This window comes from Amblyomma americanum, chromosome 9 (genome assembly GCF_052857255.1).
Source record: "Amblyomma americanum isolate KBUSLIRL-KWMA chromosome 9, ASM5285725v1, whole genome shotgun sequence".
NCBI lineage: Eukaryota > Metazoa > Arthropoda > Arachnida > Ixodida > Ixodidae > Amblyomma > Amblyomma americanum.
In genome coordinates this window covers 83,296,874-83,322,788 of record NC_135505.1, presented here as the reverse complement: position 1 = coordinate 83,322,788, position 25,915 = coordinate 83,296,874, and the positions used below count along the sequence as shown (strand labels likewise).

The window sequence follows — 25,915 nt, the reverse complement described above, 5'->3', positions numbered from 1 at the left end:
ACAGATGTACTGTGCCCCCTCCGGACGCTGGTCGTGCAATGCGGGTCCCTGTCATGACCATTCAAGTTATAGCGACCAGTGCACATGAACGTGCACATAATCTTTCACTTTCTACCTTTAGTGAGCTTTTACCCACGGACGCACATGTACCTGCTGTGCGCTCCGACGCCCATTACTAATCAATGTTTTCTCTCATTTTCGTGATCAGATATCAAAGTATACGGCAACCACTCCGTATTTTAGCGAGCGCAGTGCGTCTTCAGCGACATGCATTACGGTCACGTCATCATCCCTAAAGTCTTATACTCGCCCCAGCTCTTGCACTTTGCTCCCTGCTTCCCCTATGCCATCCACGTCCCGCTCATGGCCGCAAATCACCTCACCTGGGGTAATTGCTGATCGCACAGCGTCTACTCCAAGAATTCTCTGATGACTTATATGTCGGGCATTTTGGTTGGCAGCAGCGAATCTTAGTGTCACTTCGGGGCGTGCCATTTCTATGCGAGCAGTGCGCCATTCGTGTGTGTATGCTCTCACATCCGGCTTCTCACTTACCAGCTGTACTGCCTCTTGGCGATTCTTGATCATCGGCCGCCCGCCCGAAACATGACTGCACTGCAGGCCTTCCCATCCTGATCTCAGATCTTTGCCTCTTTAATATGGTGCGGGAGCGGCGCCATTTATTGCACTCTACGGCAGGCACCAGCGCGGCGACGCCTCGAGCTGAACAGCAAAGCGTTCAATCTATTCGCTGTCCTCTAGAGCTCTCCGTGTTTCATCTTCCGCTCATCAGCGCAAGAGACGCGCTAATGCGATGATGATGATTGCTGCAACAGCAACTGAAGAGGCTCAGTACCTCCAAAGCAATTACAGCTTGTCATATGGTTGACCATTTCATGTTTAAGCTTTGCATGGCAGACTGTGCACTGCCATTAGGGCGCCTCTGTTTGCTCCATCATTCAAAAGGAAGGGGATGAATAAAAAAAAACAACTCTGTGCTCTTTCCTGCGGCGCGCGAATAATTCGTCGGTGGCTGTGCTAGCCAAAGGGGGAGAGGGCCTCATTGATGGGATGGGGGATTGATGGACGCCCGCCAATAGTGAAGTTCATCCGTACGCAGTGCGCTTTACTAGTTCTTCGACTTCTTAATTCGCGCCACTCCTATGGGAATTGAAAGACAGAGTACCGATGGCTCGCATGGCAGAATACAGGTTGATGCAGCGCTGTGGAGAACAGTTGTTAAGAAGAACCTGCGTGATCTAGTCGTCGTGGCTTGTAGTTATATAATTGTTCGCACTTTTATGTTTCGTAACAGCTTTTCTAACTTCATTTAAATGACCACTGTAGGCTGCTGCATGAGCTAGGAGCACCTGCTTCGATAAGGAAGGAATTCAGCTGCCCAGGACACATTCGCAGTTCGATGCCTTTTCAGTCATTTTTTCATTCACTGCACTGAGTCACCATAGTATGTCACTCACCAAGACGGAATCAACACAGGAGATTGGGGGCAATCGGACGACTGAGGCATAGCATCGAAATTCACTTTGTTTGGCTTATTAGTATTATATAGCGTCCTCGTTGCCAAAAAGTTAGGCTGTAGCAGCTCGAATGTACTGCGTTGTGGCAGGTGCTTCGAAAGTCTTACCATTCTTCCCAGTGGTTTCTGTAACGGTAGCAGTGTACGCAGGCTCTAAATTAAGTCACTTTGTCATTGCCTCTGCAAAACAAATGAGGGTGTACATTGCCGTGAGAAGGCACTCTTAGGAAGAGATGGCAGAAAGTCTTGTGATTGAATCAGAGTAGCAGGTTTGCATTGATATCAAAGACGGAAGAAAACAGCATTAATTGGATATATCGTAGAGCGGTTTTGAAGCGAAACCTTCGCTGGGTTAGCTGCGGCGCGTTTCGCGTATGTCGGAGGACTCTAGCCGAGCTTCATCCCAAACATATTTAACCGTTCCTTACAGCGCGGTTCGGGTGTCCACCGTTATATGTGAGGCAGTTACCGCGCCATTTCCTTTCCTCAAAACCGATAACTTTTTCGAAAGCAAGGGAAAGGCGCATAACTGGCCCCCTGGGAGGGGGCCAGCATTAAGTTACGTGCCGGTAGTGACAGATGTGCGCTGCATGCGCTGGCATTCACAACTTTGTAACAAAAAACGCGGCACTGAAGCTATAGACCTTAGGTGTTCTTTGTGTTCATTGGCGTTAGCGTTGACAGCGTTGTAGACTGCAATGATTTGGAGGAAAGGAAGGCGCATAACTGGCTTCCTGTGGCAGCGTTCGCCTCAATCGCGTTTTGAGGTACCTGGTGGTGGAGAGAGACAGATGGGGGCTGCACGCATTAGCGCTTACATTGTTCTGAGAGACACGTGGCACTGCAGCAATAGCTCGCAACGTTCACTGGGTGACAAACCTTTCGCGATGAACAACTTATTTAACCATCACCTGGCACTGTGGGCGCGTTGGCTATCGAGTGCGCGGAATGCACTCAACGTTACAGAGGCCAAGTCGCGTATACTCGCCCGGTACACCACAGCCTCGCTCTCTAACCATGTTCAGAAGTATTTGTGGTTTAGTAGTAGTAGTGAGTGGTTTTATTTGAATAATAATAAAAAGGAAGGAAAATATTTTTGCTAGCCCCGGCATCTACCATTGATACTGAAGCACTTGAGTTGGAGCAGCGGAAATAAAGGATAGGAGGCAGAATGGCAAAATGAAATGAAAGAGGTGATGGGACTGGAAGAAAGGATAGGGGGAGAGGTAATATACACAAACTATTTACACAATAGGAAATGTGTGCAGGTTGCGCGCTTGATTAGTTCATAATGGAGCCTGCAGTAGTTGAACCGTAGCTAATTTTTTTTGCTGCTCTAGGTGTCGCGCGGATGGGATGGTGATGATTAGTATAATGAGGTATTAACTCCCAAAAAGCTAGGGAGCGGGCCGCAGATATTCCACAACCTTTGTCCGTAAAGTTCCGCGACTCAGTCCATTATAAATCGCGTTTAACATGAAATAATTTGTGCAGCACCCATTCGAAATATTCTATCTTGCAGTTTATACAAAGCTTCCAACGCTTCTTGATGTCTTGGAAAGAGCTGGAAAACGCTTTTTTGGCAAGGCAGTGAGCTCTTTTGTCGTGGCGTCTTGAATGGCCTCCACGCTCCCCATCTAGCGACTTTTTGGGCTCTCTTCACACAAGGAAACAGAAAAAAAATCGCATCGGGAGAGGTCAGGGGAGTATGGCGGATGGTGATGTGCAGCAATGCTGCGCTTGGCGAGAATTTTTGCAATGCTGAGAGCAGTGTGCGGCCTTGCGTTATCGTGGAGAAGGCTCGATTGTCCAGATGCCCATAAGTCAGGGTGACGGCGTCGCAGTGCATCACGCATGTGTTGGAGCACGGGGATATAAAACTCCTGATCCACCGTCTGCCTTTATAGGACGAACTCGTTGTGTATGACACCTCTGGCATCGAAAAAAAACTATCAGCATCGTCTTTGTTTTGGTCTTCTGCCGCCGCACCTTTCTTGACACCGGAGAGATTGTGGAACGCCATTCGGCTCTCTGCCTCTTTGTTTGAAAACCGCTTTGAAAACACCATGTTTCGTCTTCAGCAATAATGCTGTCAACGAATGCAGCATCCTTCTCTGCCGCGGAGAGCAAATCAGTGCTCACTGATCCCGCGTGTCCTTCTGGTCCTGTGTGAGGGAGTGCGGCACATGTCTGGCAATCAGGTTTCGTTTCCCCAAATTTTCACGCAAAATTTGGTGGAATGTTGTCTTACTAATGTCGAGAGCATCTGATAGCATGCGGACTGTAATGGTGCTGTCTTGCTGTACGATTTCCCTGATCCGAGCCACGTTGTTTTCTTTCGGTGAGGTTGAAGAGCGCCCCTGCCATGTGTCGTCTTCCACTGACGTTCTCCCGACACTAACCTCTTGTGCCACTCGAAAACTCGCTCCCGCGTTAATATCTCGTTGCCGTAAGCGAAGCGAAGGAGCTCAAAGTTGTGTGGCTGTCTTGGCAAGCTTCACACAAAAGTTTATGTTTACACGCTATACAAGGTGAACGTCGATCTCTCTACATTCTCTCGACGTAGAATGCGCAGAAGACTGGTGACAACGTATTTCTCTACATGTGTTGCCATCTGGCGGCTGCCACAGCATTTAACATAAATAGCTGAGGTTAGCTCCCAAAGGTAGCGCTACGCATACGCACTAATATATGTTTTGGGGAATCGTTTCTTGAGAGTAAAATAAATCAGTCTCAGAACTTTACGGACAAAGGTTGTATTCTCACCACCGCAAGCCAGAAAAAAGGAAATCGGCGAACATTTCGTACATTGCAAATTATTTTTAAATGCTCATGAAGTGTCAGCTTCCCTTACTCCAGCAGGAAATGAAAATGCAGCGTGGGTATCAAGATGTGAAATAAATATTTCTGTTCTTCCGAATTCCGAAGTTTGTTTCATGCTTTTTGGTTATAGCAGAGTGATTCAGGGCAAAGAGACGAAAAGATGCTGAGAGCCAACCAATAGGACGGGTGCTGACTGAGCGCCCACCTTGTTGGTTGTTTTTATGCTTATTCTCTTCTTTCCTCGCGGTGTTGCTCTGCTGTGCATCTATACCGCTTTGCCGCCGAGCTTGCAATGCTCTATATATCTTGGCATTAAATCTCACCAAGCCTGAGAAACACTGCATACTCGTTTGATAATTTTGCTTATAGGTCTTTGTAGTTTGCGAGTTTGGCTGCCAAGCATATTTTTAGCAGAGATATTCTTGGCTCACACAGCATTTCAAATAATCTACCTCTCTGCCAACCCTGTAAAGAAGATGGGCGTTCGCAATGAAAAGCTATAAGAGTGTTTCATACGGAGATATCTTCGAAACCTCCTACATTCGTTAGGTAATGGATAGCCGCATAAAAATAAAGTAAAATTGCCGTGCCCACAAAAGACTTCCCAGAGTCCGGAATACACGATTTTTACAGTATCATCTGAACTCGGTACTTTCATCACCGATTACCAATTATGCGGAGTATTGAAGCGTTTGTGTAGTGTTAATCACCTCATCTTCGTAATGTCAGGAAACGTACAGGCAGGATCGGGGAAGTATAGTGGCGTAACAGTAGCGTTTCAGGCGCTTTCCTCTAAGTTTTGACGCGCATAAGAAACCGTTGCTCTCTATAAAGAAGTTCGCTGCAGCGCTGTGCGGAATACCACTGTGCAAGTAAACTAAATTTCTTCAATCGACCTTGCAGCAAATCATGCAACAGTAGGCAACATATCAACAGTAATTATAGCAACAGTTTGCGCGTACATGGATGCTGAGAAGAGTAAATTTTCTGCTTTATTACAACGTGAAGTTGGCAGACAAATAGATCCTCCCTTCGCCAGCCACAAAACCATCCATGGACAGGTGGCGCTCATGGTATTCTGAAAAATTGGCGAGCATTGAAAAATATTCACTAACAATTCATCTTACTGTTCACGTAGCAAAAAAATATTGAAGACTGTTTTGGTGAGAAACCTAATACTATCTGCAGATATTTCCAAGCTGCTATGGCACTAGTGATTGGCATAGGTCATCTTATTGTTTTTTTATTGAATGAATTTTAGTACATGAGACAATGCTTGACGGGTCATCCGATCCGTGGAGCTCGGATTTCGTTTGGGCGCTTGTAGAACGACCCCGTCGTGGCGACACTCGGGCGGACGCAGGGTGTTTAATGCCGGACGCTTCCCTACTCCTTATTCTACGACCGCGCAAATGCTTCGCAGTAGACATCTGCTTCGTGGTAATGCGCTGGAGCATCCGAATGGGAAAGCACAACAGAAGTATTTCTGTCGTCACAAGAGACTTTTTGTAATGTTTCTGACCGGAACCCGGAAGTAACAATAGTAATTTTGGTAGTAACAATACAACTGCGCTGTTACAGCAGAAAGGTAATAAAGAAATAGGGACTTCAGAAACATACTACAGAGAAAAGCATACTAGTACAGAAAATACTAAAAACGAACAGAAAAATCTATCGGTCATACGAACTACAAAATATTTTGTCGATTTTTGACAAGATTCTGTCGTTCTTTCTGGCAGGGGTCGCTTGTTTTTGGTTCGCAGCTGGTCGCCAAAGCATTTCGTTTCGCGGCCGTGACGGGAGGTTGCGCCTCGCCGTGGTGATTTCTGGAAGGAGAAGGCATTAGCCTTTACCGGCGAGCGAAGGGGAGCAACCAGAGTGGCGTACAGAGCAATCTTGTGCTTCGGACAGGGGCTGCTTGTTCGTGTAGAGAAGTGTTTCCAGCTCAGCGCATTTCGTTAAGCCATAATCTGCGCTTTTGTCTGCCTTACTTCGCAACCATTGCCGCGGCAGTGACTCCTTTTTGCTTCCATTCAATTAGGGCCCCTATTCGCTCGTTTCATTATGTCAAACTACACCATAACTCTTCTGTCGCGGGGCTGGGTGCAATGACAGGAAAACGTGGGCGTGGTGTCATTTGACCCAGTTTCTCAGAGCAAAGCAAAGAAAAAAAATGTTGAGTGGCTTTCAGAAGGAATGGTTGCATGTACATGCCCTCGTTCTGACACTGGGCACTAAAAAACGCTGATCGCCCTGCCTATAATTTTTGTCGATATCAGGGGTAACAAAGTCGTGACGAAGGACAAAAGATGATGCGCAGCTCAGTCGGCTTTAAAATATAGAATTTTTGTTGAATAATTTTCTTTCTCGCCTGCAGTCAATGCTTGATGTGACGCCTCGCCCCACGTATACTTGCCCTCTGTTATTACTGCAACAATAGCGAAAAACGTTGGTGGCTTCGCTTCTGCCGGCAGTGAAGAGCAGGAAAAGAAAACTTCTGCAATTGCGGCACTGTGTCATGGCGAGCTTTGAATTCAACAGCAGTGATCTTACAGCTATGTTCAGCAGAACTCCCCCAGATGTTATTTCGCCGCATCAATATAACACGGGCTTGTGGCCAGCAAAGTTTCATTGACTGCGTTCCCGCGTCTATACCCTAGCAATCAAAGGCCACAGCAACAGGCCAGCAAACCGAGGTTCTAAAAGACAGCCTGAACAGCCTTTGTACTGCGTGGCTTTTTGCGCTATGAACAGTAAGATGCAGCTTGCGGAATGTCCGTAAAGCCTTACAGGGAGGGGCGTGCTAGGACACAGTGCGCAACTGCCTTACAACAATTCGTGCAGTGACTACAAGGACTGGTTCAGCTGTGGGGGCGAATGGGTGAAGTTCGACGGTTAATCGCCCCTAGTGTAGAAAGCTTACGCTGAAAAGTTGCGTCCCGATGCCTCGCAATCCGTGTCGTGTTCAAGCCGCCCCCTCCCAATCTTGCTCTCCCAATTAAACCTCCTATCATGTCATTCAAGTTCATAATGCAGCGGCCAAACACGAAACAATCTGTGTGCCGTCAGTAATGCTTGGTGGATGCAGCCGTTGTATGCTTTTTTTACAATGCTTCCGGCTACGAAGCTGGCAAGCTAAGTCAGGCATCTAAAATATTCAGACCAAAAAAAGGAAAGGATCCAGACGCTGTGTTGAATGTTGTTGGACCAGTTGCTCGCAGAAAAATTATTTCCGCGGACAACTTGTTTTTTTAGGCGTCCTAAGTTCTCCAGGCTGTTTCTTGCGGTCGGCCTAGGAGTTACAGCGCTTCGTAAGTGTGCATTTCGAGAAATCTATCCCGAGTTTCGCAAAGGAAAGCCGGTGAGGCATTTTTGCCAATCATAATACTCCACATGGAGCTCCGTTTCGAGCAAGTTGTACAGTTCGCAACATATTTTGGCCGATATATGCTAGTTAAACCGGGTTACAAGTGTCATTTGACAAACTACTTTTCCAGAAGCCAACAGTGCAGCGAGCAATCTCTGAAGCTCCTAGAAAACCCAAGCCGCAAAAAAAGGCTGAGTACACAACATTCGTTCTTGGTATAATTTCAATGCAAGCGTCTGTTATCTTAGTAATGTTTTAGTACTCCTTTTTTGAATCTTTTGGTAATAATGTGGAAACTAGATGAATGGAATTTGAATAAATTAGAGGCCTAATTATTCACATAAGCGTATCAACGATGCATTCCCATACATCTCAGAGACATAGCCGCAATAACTGAATGATCAGTGGCTGCGCGTGTTTTAACCGCATTATTTTGAATTTCAACATCATAAAGCAAATTTAAGCCTATTTTTAATGTTTATTTGTTTCAGTACACTGCCGAAATTATGACTGCAGTTTAGAGCATTTATTCCCAAAGTTGCCTGCGGTGTGCTTGTTGGCTTAACAGCGGAAACCATTCTCCCTTAAGTGCTTCCTATATTTGCGTTTTGCAGCTGAGCAATCTGAGATGTCAGAGATGTCATCTGTCTCTGGTAAGTGGTCCACACTGTAAATGCTTCTTTTCTTTACGGTAGAGAACAGAACCTCCTTATTACATTTTGCATGCGTGGTATTTTTAATGGACCTACCAGAGGGAAGGATTCAGAGGGTCTTAAGCTTAGCGTGATGCATCAATGAAGTAATAAAGGAAAAGGAGCCATCGTTTTCGAAACATAAAAAAAATTATTTTTATACGCCCTTAATTGAAACAGAAAAATCTTCACATTCTGATCTTAAATTCCACTCAATGCCAAGGAAGAGTGACTATCACCCTGTGTGTTAAATAAAAAAATAATTGGTTGGTATGTCATTAGTGCATTTGGTATCGAATGTGCTACGAAGCTTGGCAGAAGACGTTAGAGGAGGTTAGAGCATAATAATGGCTTTTTGGCAGAGGTGTTTTTTTTTATCACGCTGTTGTAACGTCGTACCTACATTTAGTTCTCATGTAAAGCTCTCCTGAGGTCCGCCAGACTGTTCAGTCAGCTTTCAGATGAAGATTTTCAGGAAAAATAAAAAATAATGATCTAGTCAACGAATGAATAAAAGTAATAAGTATTTGTTTATTTTACAGCTTAATAATAAACATAATTAATTCCTATGCTTTCCTCGACATGCCTGTAAATTGAGCCACCCGAGTTTCTTCGGTAGAGAGAGGTTGCCTGTGTTCGTTTGAGTATTTTTTTTCCTTTCCATAATATCTTTCCTTCAAGAAGCCACTTCCTTGAGAGGGCTTTGAACGCGCACGCAAAAAAAATTGAAGTACATCTGTAACGTGAGCTGCGAGTCTGCTACACTGCACTTGTCACGAGAATTGTAATTCATGAATCTAGGCCAAAGATTTATCGACTAGTAGGTGTGAGAACCTCTACACAGCAGGTAATCGATGAACTGCAGTTGCAGCCTGTATTCGTTTTTTGCAGTTGACAGAAGAATTTCCTGCCATCGGTTTGAAGTAGCAAGGGAACTTTTCTTTGAGATGCCCAAATATCCAAAGCGTTGTACACCACAGCTGCGTTTTTCCATTGCTAAAAATTTCGTCGAAAATATCTCTTAGCAACGAGAAGCATGGATCTGAGAAGCGTAAGAAACGAGAAATAGCAACCTAAATACGCATAATTATAGCGCCAGGCTGAGGTCAAAAATTTACATGGGCGGCGAATTACATTGTGTGAGCAATGCGATAGGATTAGAAACGTTTGATGCACTTAACGAAAGTGAAGTGAGGTCCAGTATGGCGATTTGAACTAACTGGTGGGAATTCTCTGGTGTTGTGCCGTCATTTTACTCCTGTCAATAGACAAATATTATGGCCAACGACGCACTTTTACTGCACGATGCTTCTATTGATATTGCACCATTGTTGGTTTGCTGGTTGCTCTCATCTCAAACATATCTTGTGAAGCAAAGTTGACATCATCAGTGACGTCTTGCTAGCAATAATGGCAGACCGGAGACGATTTATCTTGCCATAAAATTCTATTTACGAAACATGACTTTAGGGTGCCGCAATGGATTCTACAGAAGGAGCCCTAAAGCGTTGGCGCATTAGTATTAAGAATACACGTGATTTTCGTTTGCAGTCGTTTTCGTAATTTTGAGTGAAGCTCATATGTTGTAAACCAGCACACGTTTTCTAAACACAAATTAAACTAACAATTTCCGTTAGCACGGAATGCATTCAATACGACAGAATACTCGTCAAAGCTATTCGATGAAGCCTTCAGGATTCATAGTCTGATTGTTTGCTACCAGGTGGTTTGCTGCTGGCTAGAGTTGGAGGCAATGCATTAGCGCTATTTGTGGGTGTGACCTAGTACACTGTTTTTCTTTCTTTCAACAGATGTATCAACAGAAGAGGCTGCCCAACATGAAGGTAAACACCTTAACAGTCCTGAGACGTTCGAGCCGTATTTTTCAAAACATCTTGTGTTATTTTTCTTGCAGGAAAGTAAGTTGAACCCTCTTTAATAATTTTTTCTCTCGTAAAAACTCAGGTAAAATGCGCATAAATTGGCATTGAAAGCTGGCAATTGAATTTTTATTCTACTGGCGAAACGCCGCCTTTTTTTAATGTTTATAGGGAAGACAAAATCAGAATATATAAACATAGCGTAGAAATGCTAGCTGCATTGTTACGCAGCTTCTCTCATATCTTCCTTAAAGAAGTGTGTTTCCTGACTGAGCGCTGTTTGGAGTTGTCCTTTTCTGTGGTTAAATTTCATTCCATTCATCCTTCTACACATGGCTAGATCAAGCAGCCGTGGTGGCTCAGTGGTTATGGTGATTGGCTGCTGACCCGAAAATGCGGATGTCAGTGCACAGTAAAGAACCTCAGGTGGCCAAAATTTTCGGAGTCGTCTACTTAAAGGTCCCTCATAGCCTGAGGCACTTTATGATGTTAAACCCAATAAACCAACCCAAACCACTTGGCTGTATCCCGAATTCAATTCAATTCAATTCAATTTCATTTATTTTCCAAAACATTCTGGCGGCTGCCTGGACTAAAAGCTGTAGGTATACAGCTTGACGAGGCCCAGACAGCCGTTACAAGGCATAGAAGCAGACTTTGTTGAGAACATTTACATACACACACAAAAAAACGAACACATTGTCAGGTTACAGTTTTCACAAAAAACAGGACAGCCAGAAAGCACAAAATCATCAATAAATTACAATAGGGAAATACAGAAAACATATTTACATAAGATACAAGGGAGCAGCTGTACTTGGGCGCGAATTATACGTCAGAAATTATTTTTGAAGAAATAATTCACGCAATGCTTTCTTAGTAGGGTTATTTATGTCTTTATATCTATTTAAAATTACTGGAAGATTGTGCTGTAGTGCTTGGAACTTATAGTCAGTGCGAAAATGGGGAAATGCTGTGCTTTGACCTGCCCAACTGTAGAACGCCAATTAGGGGCTTACTTTTATGTGAGAAGGAGATTGAGAGTTCAGGAGAATTGTGATGTTTCCCTTATCCACCATTTAATTTAGGTCGCGATACACGAAAAGCTTGAAGAAAGGCACTCCTTTGTCTCTGGAAAATTCTAATAATCATACCTTCAATGCTGTTCTGTTTTGTATATGGTTGTCTTTATTAGAATATTCAGCTCACATAATTTAGAGTTAGGCCATACAGTTAAGCGTTTATGACAGCCGTGTAGGTCAGGGAGTATCAAAAGGTGCAGGGGTGTTTGATTCCCTAAAAAGGTTTTAAATCATGAGTAGGAGATACTTGCTTCAATTCACGGCTGAACTTTACGAACAAGAGTATATGCTTGGCAATTTAAGAAGAAACTTTTTTGTGGCGACTATTCAATCATTTGCTTTCGAAGCACTCCACGCTGCTTTTTCTAATTGGTTGATGCGTCTCGCAGGAGCAACACATTTAGGGCGATCGGCTGTGGATTGCTCGTCCTCGCGGCGGTCGTGGCTGTGTTATTCATCACTGGAACAATTGACGTCTGTAAGTGCTGGTGGTGAATACACAGCGTGCCAGCAGCATTTCTCTATTAGGAAGGACTGTATCATGTCAGAAGCTCCTGACTCTGCCCTTCCCTGCTTCCTTCCCTGCTCCTTCAATCGATAAAATTAAACCGTTGATGCTATAGTCTACCGATGCGCCCAGAACCCGGAACAGGGGCAACAAACTTCAATGCTCGCCTCAACCACATTTTTTCTTCAACTGGCACTGACTGCCTCGCCGGACTATAAGTGGCTGTTTGTTGCTAAGGTACAACCGGGCTAACGCTGTGTTTAAGCAGTTAATGAGTGAGGCTGAAATTAGCCGACAGTGTGCCCAAATACGGAAGGCAGCAAGAGTGTGGAGAATAATATGTAAAAATTCATCAAAATATCCAAATGCACTTCCCTGCAACTATAGTCCTACAATACAGAACGCTATCACACTGAATGTTACGAAGCTTTTCAGGTGAGTTAACGCAATTCTTTCCGGTGATATTCAGAGCGTGTTCACAGAAGGTTGACTGCGAAGAGTTAGGGATAAGCCTGAACGGCGAACGCAATAAATGTTCACCGCTCCAATTTTCTGATGACACTACCCTCTTTTTGAACTCTCAAAACGTATAGCGGGGCAAGCCATCATCTTGGCAACTCGAAGGTAAACACTGATACTAAAATTACCTAAGAATGATAGAAATGGGCACAGAGTGTGTGATGTGAACAACAATGTGTGATGGTCAGTCGGCTAGCCGAAATGGCAAGGGAATGCCTGCGTATGAGGCTATTAGTGATAGCATGTCTAGATAATGAGAAGAAAGAAACGATGTTTTTTTAGTAGGAGCTCTGAGGTCTTAGATAGCGAGCTACAAGTAATTATCTTGATGCCCGCAGATAACAAAAAAGGATAAAAGTAAAAGTATAATGAAGAATAGAATTCAAATACATCACAACTCAGCAGGCTGTGGAGAAGAAAAGTATAATGAACAAGCTAAGATACAGCCAGGTAAGGTGGTGACAGAACAATCGACAATTCGTAATCATTTAGCATAAATAGAAAAGGCGGAAAGCGCACCCCTTTGGCAGTGACGGACTGGAGACGAAGAGTATGCGAAGGTGGCATTAAATAGGAGTTCTTAATATTACACTGTGTGACATCACGGAATTAAGATCCCGCATGACGCAATAACTTCGCCGTTGAATTTCTCTCATTTGCCAAGCTAGAACGGGAATACAGCGGTGGCACTCCCAAGGTCCAGGTAAATGCCAAACGCCTGGTCGACATCACTATTAGATTAAGTCTTCTTTTTTGGGCTGCATTTTTGTATGCCTGAGCTGTCCAAAGTAAAAACGAGGGCTATGTCAGCAAAACCCCTGTATTATGCACGCAAGGTTCCAGTGAGATGATGTGTAGACTAAATAAGATTCCTATCTAGACACCGTCACAAATCATCCTAGGGCCAACATTCAGAGATCCATAGCGCTGTCGTCGGTGTGTGTTAGGTGGACGTCAGTATAATGCGCTTGACATCAATTTGATAGTTGTAGGATAAAATAGTTAATTTTTGGCTTAGGTGGTTGGATTAGGTGATGATTTAGGACAGTGGCAGCTGCATGTGGCAAAAGAAGACAGGTAGATGACAGGTAGAAGACACGCCAGAGTGTAAAGAAAATGGGTTCTCACCTCAACGTGGCTTCCTTCAAGTATGCAACTATCATTTTTCGTCCACGGTATGCGGCCCCTTTTCAAGGCTCTTTCAGAATCTCCCTCCATCTTTCAACTAATCGAAGATCTGCTCAGTGCAGCGGTCAAATAAAAGGCACGGATATTTTTTAAATCATGTGCTCTTACCTTTCGATGACGAGAGGGCACACTCAGCGAACGATATGCATGGAACGTCAGGACTGCTGTTATGATTAGTTACTGTACACATTCAACTGTGGGGTAGCCTGCGGCTTAATTTCCCTTTTCAGCAGCAACGCATGTCATGATCACAATAGGCTTAATTGTGTCCACAGCGTGATCACCATTCCAAATAACCTGCATATGCTCCTCTCTTTCTTTAGTCACGGCACCCTTAGCACGTTTTTCGGCTGATAATTATTTTGCCGCAGCCCTGAGCTATGTTTCCTTGCCCTTACTGCACGGTGCGCAGTTAACTTTGTGCAGTCTAGTGCTGCCACTTGAGATTTGTGTTTTTTTGACGGCGAGCAGTGGTTACTCTAAATTATCTTTTGCTCACAACGGCCGGCACCTTCCGCAGCAGTTCTGTGGGAATGGGAACAACGCTACAATGCGGCTGACAAATATCTTCCGCTTCTGCCTGTTTCTGGTTAGTTACGAATCTCTCAAACACTCAGATAACGCGTTCCTTGTCGTGTTCCCATGCCCACAGCTGCTTTTGAACCATGTGCATGAGTGTTTCTGCGTGATTAAATTGTTGCTGTCCGGGGATGTCGAGCTGAATCCCGGGCCGAATTCTAATAAATCCGCGAAAGCTCCAGGTGATGACAGTGACCCAGTTTTAACACTGCTTCAGGATCTTCGGGACCGTGCCGCCAACATCAAACAAGGACAGGCGCGTATATTTGGTTCCCTGCAAAGCCTCACAGCAAATCCGAATGAACTGAGTAAAAATATCACAGATATCTCAGCCTGCCTTAACGTTCTTGAAAATAAACTGCAATTGCTCGACGCAGTTTGGGATGACATGACCACCGCGAGGAAAAGGCTGAAAGAGCAGTAGCTTAAAATGAGATACTCAAAATCCGTTTAAATGACCTTGGGGATATGTCTCGTAGAGACAAATTTGTGTTTTCTAATGTTCCAGAGGGACCCAATAAACATGAGCAGAATCCGTTGAAAAAATAAAAGGTATTGTTGAAGAGAACATGTCCTTACCCTTATCCGAACTGGACATTGAATGCGCGCACAGGATCAGTAAGGATGTAACTGGAAAAGTGCGACCAAGAATTGTGAAAATCAAGCACTGCAAAATGAAAGAACGGGTCCTGGGCGCAAAAAGCAAGCCAAAAGAGTCCGACTTCTTGATTAGTGAAGATTTGGCCCCGAACACAAGGCATGCGCGGAAAAAGCTGGCTGAATTCGCAAAGGAAACTGAGCCCGGTGAACCGTTCAGTCTTCGTTTTAACAATCTTATCCTGAAGAAAAAATGCTATACCTACATCGCCATAACTGATAGCGTTCAAGGAAAAGATGAAAAACGTGTTGTAACTGACTCTGATCCTTCGTCTCCGAGATAGCTCAGTGAACATGAGCACCGACCTGCGCAGGCACCTCATAACGTCTTAGTTCTTTTTACTAATATACGCTGTTTCATTTGCAATCGTGATAGCTCATCTGGCACGGCCGATACTACAGCGGCCGACATCATTATACTAACAGAAACTTGGCTCAAAGAAATTTTGCACAAAATTGAAATATTTTCAATGGAAAAGTGTTACCGTGTATTCGCTGTCACCGTTTTTTTTTGGTCCCGGCGATGGTGTGTTTATCGCTGTTTCTGACAATCTAGAATGCTTTGAAGTTAGTATTGATACTAACTACACTGACTTTCAAATGTGAAACAGATAAAAATTAATAATAAAGCTCTTTTATTTTGTGCATGCTATCGCGTACCGCCTTCGCCCATCAGCTTTTCTAACCACCTTCATGATATTCTGAACATAATTGAAATAAAGTTTCCTGATCGTTCTGTTTTTAATTTTGGTGACTTCGATTTCCCGAGAATTAACCGGCCTAGCCCTCAAGTAGCCGGTGAAGGATCCTCTGAGTGGGCCAGTTTTTCAGCCCTCTGCTCCTCCTCCTCGCTAAAGCAAATGGTCACCCAGCCGAGCAGGATGACACCTACCAGTTCTAACGTATTAAACCTTCTGCGAACGAGCGCCCCAGATTTTGGTTCCGAGAGAAATACTTGCCAGGCTTAAGTGATCATTGTTTACTGCACATCAGGGAGAATTTACAGTCGAATAAAACGCCAAATAAAATGAAAACCATTTACAATTGTGCGAAACCAAATTTTTCTTCAAGTAATGATGGCCTCTACCTTTTTCTCGACGATTTCGTCCTGGCATGTGCCGAACGATCTGTTAACAACTGGTGCATCTTTAAAAAAAGCTGCATTAATTAATCGAATTGCATGTCACTCGAATGATCATAGCGACTAATCGTAGGTCTCCATGGTTCACTGGTTTCTTAAAACGCCTTGGGATCATATAAAGGCGGTTATATGTCAAGGCGAGGTCGTCCGGAAAATCAGAGCATTGGTCAGCTCCAAGAGCAGCGGTTAACACTTACAAAAAAATGTTAAAAGATGCTAAACATCAATTCTATAATGTCACACTGTCATTTCTTTTACCTGATACTAAAAAATTCTGAAATTTTGTTAATGGGTCAGATCATCCATCGATTTCACTCAAATCCCATCCCTAACAGTGACAGTGCTAATGTACTTAATTCAAATTTTTGCTAATGCATTTTCTGTTCCTTTTAGCTTAGCGCATCACCATCAGGCTATACTCATGGTATCATACATCCAATGGATTTTAGTTGTTTTGACTTTGAAGGCATTATAAGTATCATTAAAGTTAACCTCTTCATGTCGACCCGATAATATGAGCTCTAAAATACTGAAAAACACTAAAGTATATTCTTCCATCATACTATCGAAAATATTTGAGCCATCTCTTCAGACATGTGACCTCCGGACGACTGGAATTCGGCTAAAGTGGTTCCACTCCATAAATCAGGCGACAAGCACCTGTCACTCAACTATCGGCCAGTATCACTAACCAGCATTCCTTGCAAGGTAATGGAACAAGTCATTTTGTCATCCTTAGCGAACTTTTTTGACTCATCTTTTTTCACTCTTGCACAGCATGGTATTAAACAGCACTTTTCTTGCGAAACACAGCTAATCAATTTTACAAATGATAATAACTTCATACTTGATCGTGGCAGTGAGGTTGACTATTTTAGATTTTTCCAAAGCACTTCAAAAAGTCTCGCACTGCTTGCTTCTCAAGTAAACTTAGTATTGACCAAAATATAATACGATGGATTGAATGCTTTTTGTCTAACAGGTTCCAGTATGTGCACGCTAGCGGCATTAACTCATCATCCCTTCCTGTTTCTGGTACATATTAATGACTTGCCTAACAACGTAACATCCATAGTAAGACTTTTCGCGGATGACTGTGTGGTTTAGGGGGAAATAAAACAAACATACTAATGACACTGTACTACTCCAGCAAGACTTAGCTACCATATCTAACTGCTGTTCACAATGAAAAATGACACGTAACGAGACTAAATGCAAAATAATGCGTTTTCGCGTCGCGTCAATCCGCGCCCCGCTCCCTACACTATTTTTTTTCCCTGCAAGCACCGCTAATATCTTACAAATACCTCGGCGTCATTATAACGTCAAACCTAATTTGGAAGGCACATATCACTTCTATCATCGCGGCCGCTAATCGCATGCTTGAATATCTTAAACGCAATTTTCCCTTAGCTCCGACACGTGTTAAAATTCTTCTACACAAATCGCTTGTCCGGTAAAAATTAGAATATGCTAACCAAGTATGGGACCCTTTCACTAATTATCTTATCGACGCCATCGAAGCCGTGCAGAAGAGCTCAGCACGTTTCATCTTCCGCAACTATGATCGTTTGTCCAGCGTCAGAGAAATGAAAAACACATTTTCGCAACCCCCGTCTCACTGCGCAGGAAAGTATCGCGCCTGTGTCTGATTTCTAAAATTTACCACATAAATTTCACCCTTAAAGATACATTACTCACGCCGCCAACATAAGTTTCATCCCGCGTAGATCGTCCATGAAAAGTTGGTGTTCCACAGTGCCATACAACATCCTGCAAGAATTCATTCTTTCCAAAAACATCATTTGACTGGAACGACGTACCACGGGTTATTGCACTTTCCAATGACTTTGATCACCTTAAGAAGAAACTATCAACACATTATTGCTTACCATAGCTTTGGTTTCATTTCCTTTTTGCTCGTAATCGTGCGCGTTCTGGTATATTTTTTCTCCCCGTTTTGCGGTGTTAATATTGGTACTAATGGGGGTGTTATGCAATTTGCATCACTTTCTGTTATTTAGCGCTTCTTGGTATTTGTATCATTTTGAACTCACTTCATGTTCCGGATGTTGATTTATGCATTTGTTTCGTTTTTTCTGCATGCTTTTTCTGTTTTTGTAAAAAAAAGTTATTTAAGTGTGTGTACCAGTCTCCTCAATATTGCCCCGTGGACCACTAGGGTACCTGATATAAATAAATCAATCAATAAACAAATAAATAAATAAATAAATAAATACAAGTTATTTTATACTCCAAGTCGGTTCCCAGGCCATAGAGGAAAAAAACGCAAAAAATACCTAGAAATTTGGCAATCAACGCGAAGTGCGTAATATAGAAAACGTGCAACATAGGCACCACATACTACGCAGCGACGATTACGCGGATACGATTCCTGGTGGTCATCGTCATGTGTGTGATCCTGTTTTCCTAAGGAAGTAGGACCATCTAGCCCCGCAAGAAGCGTTAGCGGCTGAGAGCAATGTTGATCAGAGAAAAGGGAACAGCTGAATTTTTTGTAACTGAAGAGGAAAGAAGTGCACTTCTACGGACGCAAAATCTCAATCGATGCAATGACTACTGGTATCTTCTGCTGACAAATTGGTTGCGACAGCTATAAGCGCCTCGTGAAGTTTTTTTAGGACAGCGATTTAGGGGCAGGAAAATATTAGCGGGAATAAAAGTTGTGAAGGGGATTCGTTGGCCGTTTCTGGTCCGGTAATTGCCTTGCATCTATTATTTGCGTGGACGCAGCCGCAGAGAAAGCAGACGCGGCTACCGATGAGGAATCATCCGGAGGCAGCAGTGGCGGGAACACGTATACAGACAACTACGCCACAAAAAAGAAGACCACCACAACACAAACCAGCACGGAGGATATGGGGACCACAGAATCGGTGACCACCGTTCAGGAAGAGTCCAGCGTGGCGACAGAAGAGATCACCGAAGAGACCACTGCCACGGAGGGTAAGCGCGTGGGTGCCAGAACAGCACCCTCTCGCGAAACATGAATTGAGGCGAGCTGGATGAATATATGCTCAACTCAAAATAAGTGTTCTAAACTCTTCTGGGCTACCATTTTTGCCGCCAATGAGGCGTTAATTGTTCATTTGAATAACGTCCAATGTGAAATGTTTGCTTTACCTCTTGGCCTACGCCGATGACAGATAAAATTATATACAGAACAGCCGAGTCAAGCCGAGGAGCAGCTGGCCGTTGATCGCCAACGTATTGGATCTTTAATGAGGGGGCTTGAGGTGAATGTGTCTCGAAGCACGGTCGCTCAGCGACAAGTCTACCTAATATTAAGAAATGACATGGTCTTGCAGAACGACCGCTTGCTTGTTTCCAATAAAAACTTCAGTGCTAACAAGCGGCGACTAAAAGTTTATCAGGAAATTTTTATTAGCGTTGCGACAAAATTGATCTGTTATTGTGGTACGCCAGTTGTCCGAAAGATCTTGCTGAAGCGTTGTTTTTAGCGCATGTGATTTGCATTAAATATTTCCCGAAAGCCATACTTAGCAGCACCCGTTTCTTTTTAAGCTGAGTGCAATTTCACCCTATGAAAGAACTCACGGTGCTGAATTGGTCAATTTCAGTCTTTCACTTTCCACTGAACTGTTGGATAGGTTCAATATTCCAAGCAAATGCCAGCCACTGCTATCCGGCTTGTTCTATTTATTCCAAGATATGCTCTTCTCGTAATTATTAAAAGCATTAGTTGATCCACACGAAGGCTTATTTATCATATTACGCTCTCCGACTTCCGAAAAGTCTTAACTAGAAGAGATGCCTCGATAGCATGGCGAACAGGCCACATGCAGCCTGCAGAGTCATACTGACCGGCGCGCGGTGATACACCTCCTCCACAATGGCAACCGGCTTTCCGCCCAGCTAGACCACGGGGCCTAATTGCACATACACATCGTGTCAGGCGTGAATAGACAATCCTTTGGAGTCTTTGCGGAGCCATGCAAGTGCGCACCAATGTACAACCGCCGACTTCTATATGTATGCGCCTGGTTGAGAGCGAAGCAGAATGAGGTCCTCGCTTGTTAAGAGGGAGGGCAAGGGCGTCCAATATCCTTGGCGAACATATTTTGAGCATATAAATATGGGCGGCATATGGACGACAGAATGCAGGAGCTCGTGTTCTTCAGCGCTATAAGCGAAAAATCCCCAAGAAGCAACCTGGCGGGCCATATAGGTCACGTGATCTAGGGGCTTCAGCACAGCCTGCTTACCAGATTTTCAGAAAACTGTCCACAGCGGCAGGTGGCAGTAAATGATAGGGCGCTCCGAAAGAGCAACCTGGGTCGCACAAGCCCCTTCGGTGGGAGCACCTGCTAGCGCAGGGCAGTGGCGCATCGCTAAACACCTTCACCTTTTCGCCAAAAAGTGGCATGATGACTCTGAGGAATCTAAGAGTGCGAAGTCGAGAGCGACTACGCATGTAAATGTGGGCGGTGGTTTACCCATTACGCTATTGCGTTATGCTCTTAAAGCAGAGCTTGAGTGTCCCCATAGGTTTTATTTATTATTTTTAACTCTTCTGGCGGGTAGAATCTATGATCTGCTGCACCAAAGCAACAACAAAAGCTAAGTATGAAGGGCCCATCAATTTGGCTACCACCGTTGGTTATTTTCGAAGTCTTAGTTTGTGCGCAGGTTATCTTGCCTGCGCCTTTCCCTTTCTTTGACGGTTCGATTGCGGAATTGAAGAAGACTTTGTAAACTGTGGTTTCATGACACATTAAAGAGATTCTATCCTATGTACTAGCCAAGCGGCTCCTTGGAGTAGATAATGAAGCGGCGTATTTTTTTTTATGAGCAATACATGTCATGTACATACTCAAAAAAATCTGCAGGTAGTTGAACATTAGGCGGTCCGGGTTTTTAATCCCGAATGACTAGCAGTCCACGAAAGTAATTCGCGCAAGCACGTAAGGCATCCAGCCGGACAAAAGCTGTAAGCGTAATTGTCGTCGCCACTTTGTTGTTGACTTAAACAATTATTTAGCCACTGCATTCAGCGCGCATGCATATATTTGAAACTTACAAGTGGTCGTATTGCTATACGACGCGATATGTAATCATTTTTATATCTAGCATGTCACTGGGAATCAGGCTAGTTTTTTTCCATTTCAGCCGCCTAATTGAGCATTCAAGGCGGTGGCGATCGACACGAAACACATCCGCACTCTGACGTAGCTGTTGCGTGCGGTGTTCCTTTAAATAGCATGCCGTCAGTGAACAATAAACAGGTATAGCCTTCGTGGGCTCTTCCACGTTAGTAGTAGAAGAAATGCTATGCGCAACAGTTGCGTCACTCCGGGTGGAAATCCGCTATAAGCCTAGGCATATACAGTTACGGTCTTTCAGTAGAATTTTCAGACGCAGATAATAAGAAAACGCGTATCCTAGGAGAATTGCACCAAATTGTGCTTTCTAGGAATGCGACCGCCCCTTAGGTTTGAAAATAATATGCTGTTAACTCTGGTTATCAGCTGATAAAGGTAGTTAGGCAATTGGCGTGGTCAGTTCTCCGTCACGTTGTATTCGCCTAGACGCACAGCTTTTGTATAGTGCTCACGGCGTGTTATTAAGAAGAACAAAAAGTGTAGTTTTGCACACCGTATTTTTTGCGAAGTTTGGCGATAGAAACGGCTAGATTTCAAAGGCAAATGCATGAATACGGGACGCCGCGGCATGGTTAGCGTTGGGCGAGCAGCAGATCGTTTGGAGTACGCGCGCTTTTTGTTTGCCTCGACTGAACAGTGGGAAGCGATGAAATACATATTTTTTCCGCCTAATTCTCTAAAACGTAGGACAAGCAGTTAAATTATGGAAGCATTCAGCTAACCTTCTTTGAAATGACAGCAGATCATTATCATAAAATTAGGTAAATCAGTCATTGATAGCTCTCTGCACTTGAAATGTGATTCGCGGTGCCTGATGGAAAATTGGGAAAAAAACTGCATTTTACCTTCGGCGGGCTTAGCGTTTCAAAAATGTTTGTGTTGCAAATGCTGGCTTTCTTCCATAAGCGTACGACATATGGCTTTTCTTGCTTCAAATGCAGAAAGTGTGCACCCCGCCATTCTGTACTTTGTTGCTTGGAAAACCAATTATGCAGCCTTGAGGACCTCCGGTTAGTACAGGTGAAGCACTAAGGGAGAGATTTTAAACCTAAAGTATTTATTATCAGCGTTTATCTGAGCACAATTTAAACATACTTTTTGCACCAATAGCGGCCGTATTGTCAATGGGGTTAATTGCGAAACACTCCAATGTCAGTTCGCTTTAAAAAACCTCAAGTGATCGAAAAAATTCCGAAGTCTTACGCTGCGGCGCCCCCCAGACGATGTACAGATTCTGGCAGAGAAATCATAAGTATGGAAATAAAGAAAACTTCTAGTTCGACGCGTTTTTTCTTTCCTTTGAGATACGCTTTATATGTGCGACCTAAATTGAGCGTGAAGAGAAACTAAGTTTGCTTGAACGTATACATTACCCCATTATATTTACAGAGCTCTATTTGAATAAAAAAGAATACTTATAATGTTCTCGCAGGCGCATTTCATACACGCTAGGACACTGGTCTTGACTCAAATCCCTGAGGCTAGAGTACTCCGTTATAGGATTTCGAAAGATGGTCAGGGAGTCCTGTTCGGCGAGTAAGTCACGAGGTTTGATCACTGGCGAAGAAAAAAAATTAAAAAAGTTGAAATTTTTAACGCTACCTTCTGAGTAGTAATTGCCCTTATTGCCTGCAAACGACACGGCCAGAAAAAATAGAGGGTCGAGTTTTGCTATTATAATTTCTTGGAATTCCGAATTTCTCCTCAATAATTGTTATAGATAAGTTTCCATATTCCGGCACTGTTATGCTTTGTTGGCGCAGCTTAGTTTATGGTGGAGTGAGTGAGGAGTCCCTATATAGAATTAAAATTTCAGTAACAAAAAATCTTAAGCCGGACTGAAAGAACTCGGTCCATTATTCCACATAATAAAAGCCGCCTCTATAGCTTTGTCCGGCTTCTCAGAGGAGTGTTTCTGAGGAAACTGCATATAGAAATTTTGCGGCCACTGATAGAATATAATGACTTTTGCTCCGTAACAGAGTCGAGCATGGTGCTGCAGCCATTCCTCTGGGACCCGGCCTCAAACGATCGCTTGGGAGCGATCTCCACGAATGCACCGCAGTTTACGTGAAACATTGGCCGGTTGTGGCGGACGTTGTATTTTAAAGCGAAGGCTTCACTGTCCTAGCGGCGGCGATTTGGCCGTGAGCTGCATTTTTAACTTACACGTCCTTGCTGCGCCGCTGCCATAGCAACGCATCTCTTGATTTCACCGTCCCGCTGAGCCGAGTTTTCTTCGGCTCCACAGCCGCGGATCTGCTGCTGCCTGAGACTTGATATAGCCGAGCAGAGGCGGCTTGGCATCTATAACGTTGAATGCGTTCCGTACTCTGGATAGGCAGTGCGCCCACCCTGCAAGGGGCAGTTAAATTAATGGGTGATAGCGAGAGGTTGGTCACCCAATGAACGCAGCGGCCTATTGCTGCACTGCTGCGTGTCTGCCACAACGTTTTGAGCTCTAATGCATTCAGCCCACATCTCTCTGTCACCACCGCCACGTACCTCAAAGCGCGATTGAGGCATCCACTGACCCAGAGAGCTAGTTATGCGCCCTTCCTTATCTTAAAATCATCGAAGTCCAGAACATTGTCAATTCCAACGCCTAAGGGCAGAATGGAAGGCGACAGCTTTCGCTTTGTATATTAAGGATTAGCTGAGCTAATTCACATTATTTTTTTATTTTTTGGAATTATAGTGCTTATAAAGTTCCGTTTGTCAGTGGGGCCTTTATCATTTTAATGAGAGCTTTGCATTCTATTTATACAACGCCACATCGCTTTGTCCTCAAGAAGCCTTTGACTCGACTCAAACAGGAAACTTCGTGCGACATGGACGGCTCCTAACCTTGAGTTGTGTTTCACCAAAGTTGAAATCATGAAGTAATTCCTGCCTTGCGCGTCCTTTGTTTACAGAGGCCACTACCCCCGCACCGCCACCGCGGGTGCTTGTGCTGTGCACCATCTCACATCGGGGAATTTTGCCAACAATGTACCCCAAGGACGGCGTCTGCGACCTCCTATTCTACACGGCCGTCCGATTTTTCGACAACAAGCAGGCGTTTAGCGGAGCTTATGACGAGTTCAGCTTCGACTTGTTCCTGGACAAAGCGAAAGGGGCCGGCTCCAATGCGAAGACCGGCTATGGTGTGTCCTTCGACTACAGGCAAGTTTACATTCGGAATGCGTCGTAGGGAACATCCTTTGCTACAGAGAGAGCTGTACATGCCACTTTCCTCGAATGGGCGTCTGGACGTATTTGCGAGCAAAAATTGGACGCAGTTGACTGAAGTTCTGTGGAAGCTGCGATTAAGGCACAATAGTCGACAGGACGGCTGTGTTTGCGGTTTCTGCACACTGGCAGCAAATCGCATGAAGTGTTGCGCGTAGTGCACGCGCAGAGACTCGCTGGTAACGTGAGAACATGCAGGAGCGATGTGATATGGCTAAGTCCGTTGTTTTGTCGCCAGACATGAGAGAAGGTCGTCTCCAAGACGCCCCTGTACTACTTAGCGCTTATGATCGAGAGCGCCGGGCGTTGATTCATACGAGCTGAAACACATTGTGACATGTAACCCAGCTTTCGCTAATTATCATCAATTGACGCAGCTTAGCACAAACGTTTTGTACTATTGTTGGTGAACGAAGTGAAGAAAATTTGAAACATGTTCTCCACATCTGCCGAACTCATTTACTGCTGGATACTATGAGATGTGGCAATAGAGCGGCAATGCTCATCGCATGGTCCTCATACTTTTCTTCGTCTCAGTTAAATGCCTGTGTCACGTGCGCTCATAGCTGATGCCCCACCTTAACTTCTCTCCCCGTCTTTTGAAAGCGCGAAGGAGGTTCAGTTATTCACAAGAGGATTCCGTCATTCCGTTCCGCCACAGCCCAGAACACAGACGCTGTGCCAGAACCAGTGAAGCACAAAGCGCTTCCTGCCTTTTTCTAGGAAATCCACAGAGCTGACAGAGCTGATGCCATAACAAATGGGTCAATGCGAGGTTTCGTGCGCCACTTTATACAGGGCATAGGTGCCGCGTATTTTGTGATCGGGTAAATTTTAACTCAGTGCAAATTTGCATAACACAAGCTTGAAAATGCGTCAAGCCTGACTGCTACAAAGCGATATTTCTCGCCTCCTCTCGCACCAGTGCGAGACGAGCAAGCTAACGAGGAGTGCGAGGAGTGCAAGACGAGAAGACGAGGGGTGCGAGACGAGCAAGCTAACAACTGCGCCACATCCGCTCGATGATTTGGAACGAACAAAAGCGCGTCTAATGTATACGGTGTTGTCCTAGAAGGGCGCTTTAGAGACACGAAGTGAGGCATATATTACCATTTAGGAGCATGGAAATTCCAGAATTCGCAGTTAAGCGAGTAGCAAATTACGTTTCTGCTGCTTTTCCTCTTCCCTTGCGCGCACGTAGCACCATCAGGCGGCGCCCACTAAAACCACTCCCTCCTCCTCCTCCTCCTCCTCCTCCTCCTCCTCCTCCTCCTCGCAATGTACGCCACCGCCTTAACATATGGCGCGCGACGGCAGCGCCTCCCGCTCATCTCGTTCTAGCGCAGAGGGGCCGTGCGGGGACGCAGGAATCACGCGGTGAGCGGCGAACAACGCAGCGCACATCCAAGGCGCGTTCCCCACGAAGTTTGCGGCTTGCTGCCCGTTAGTTCGGCGCGGAAGCTATGCTGGCGTTCGTGGCATTGGGTTTATCGGGAACGATGTGCCCACGAGCCACGACTGCAACTTGATTCCCGCGCGTTTTGGCAAGGCGCCTGGCAGCGCTTCT

General features: G+C 44.6%; 1 protein-coding gene across 1 annotated transcript in view; it reads left to right on the top strand.

Annotated features, from left to right (window-relative positions):
- Window positions 1–8,355: 8,355 nt before the first annotated feature.
- LOC144103472 (uncharacterized) overlaps window positions 8,356–25,915 on the top strand; it is a 48,077-nt gene continuing 30,517 nt past the window's right edge. The window contains exons 1-6 of the mRNA XM_077636179.1: window positions 8,356–8,380; window positions 10,231–10,263; window positions 10,335–10,338; window positions 11,771–11,859; window positions 18,728–18,940; window positions 24,033–24,282. Coding sequence (XP_077492305.1) covers window positions 8,356–8,380; window positions 10,231–10,263; window positions 10,335–10,338; window positions 11,771–11,859; window positions 18,728–18,940; window positions 24,033–24,282 — 614 coding nt within the window. The remainder of the gene's footprint in view (window positions 8,381–10,230; window positions 10,264–10,334; window positions 10,339–11,770; window positions 11,860–18,727; window positions 18,941–24,032; window positions 24,283–25,915) is intronic.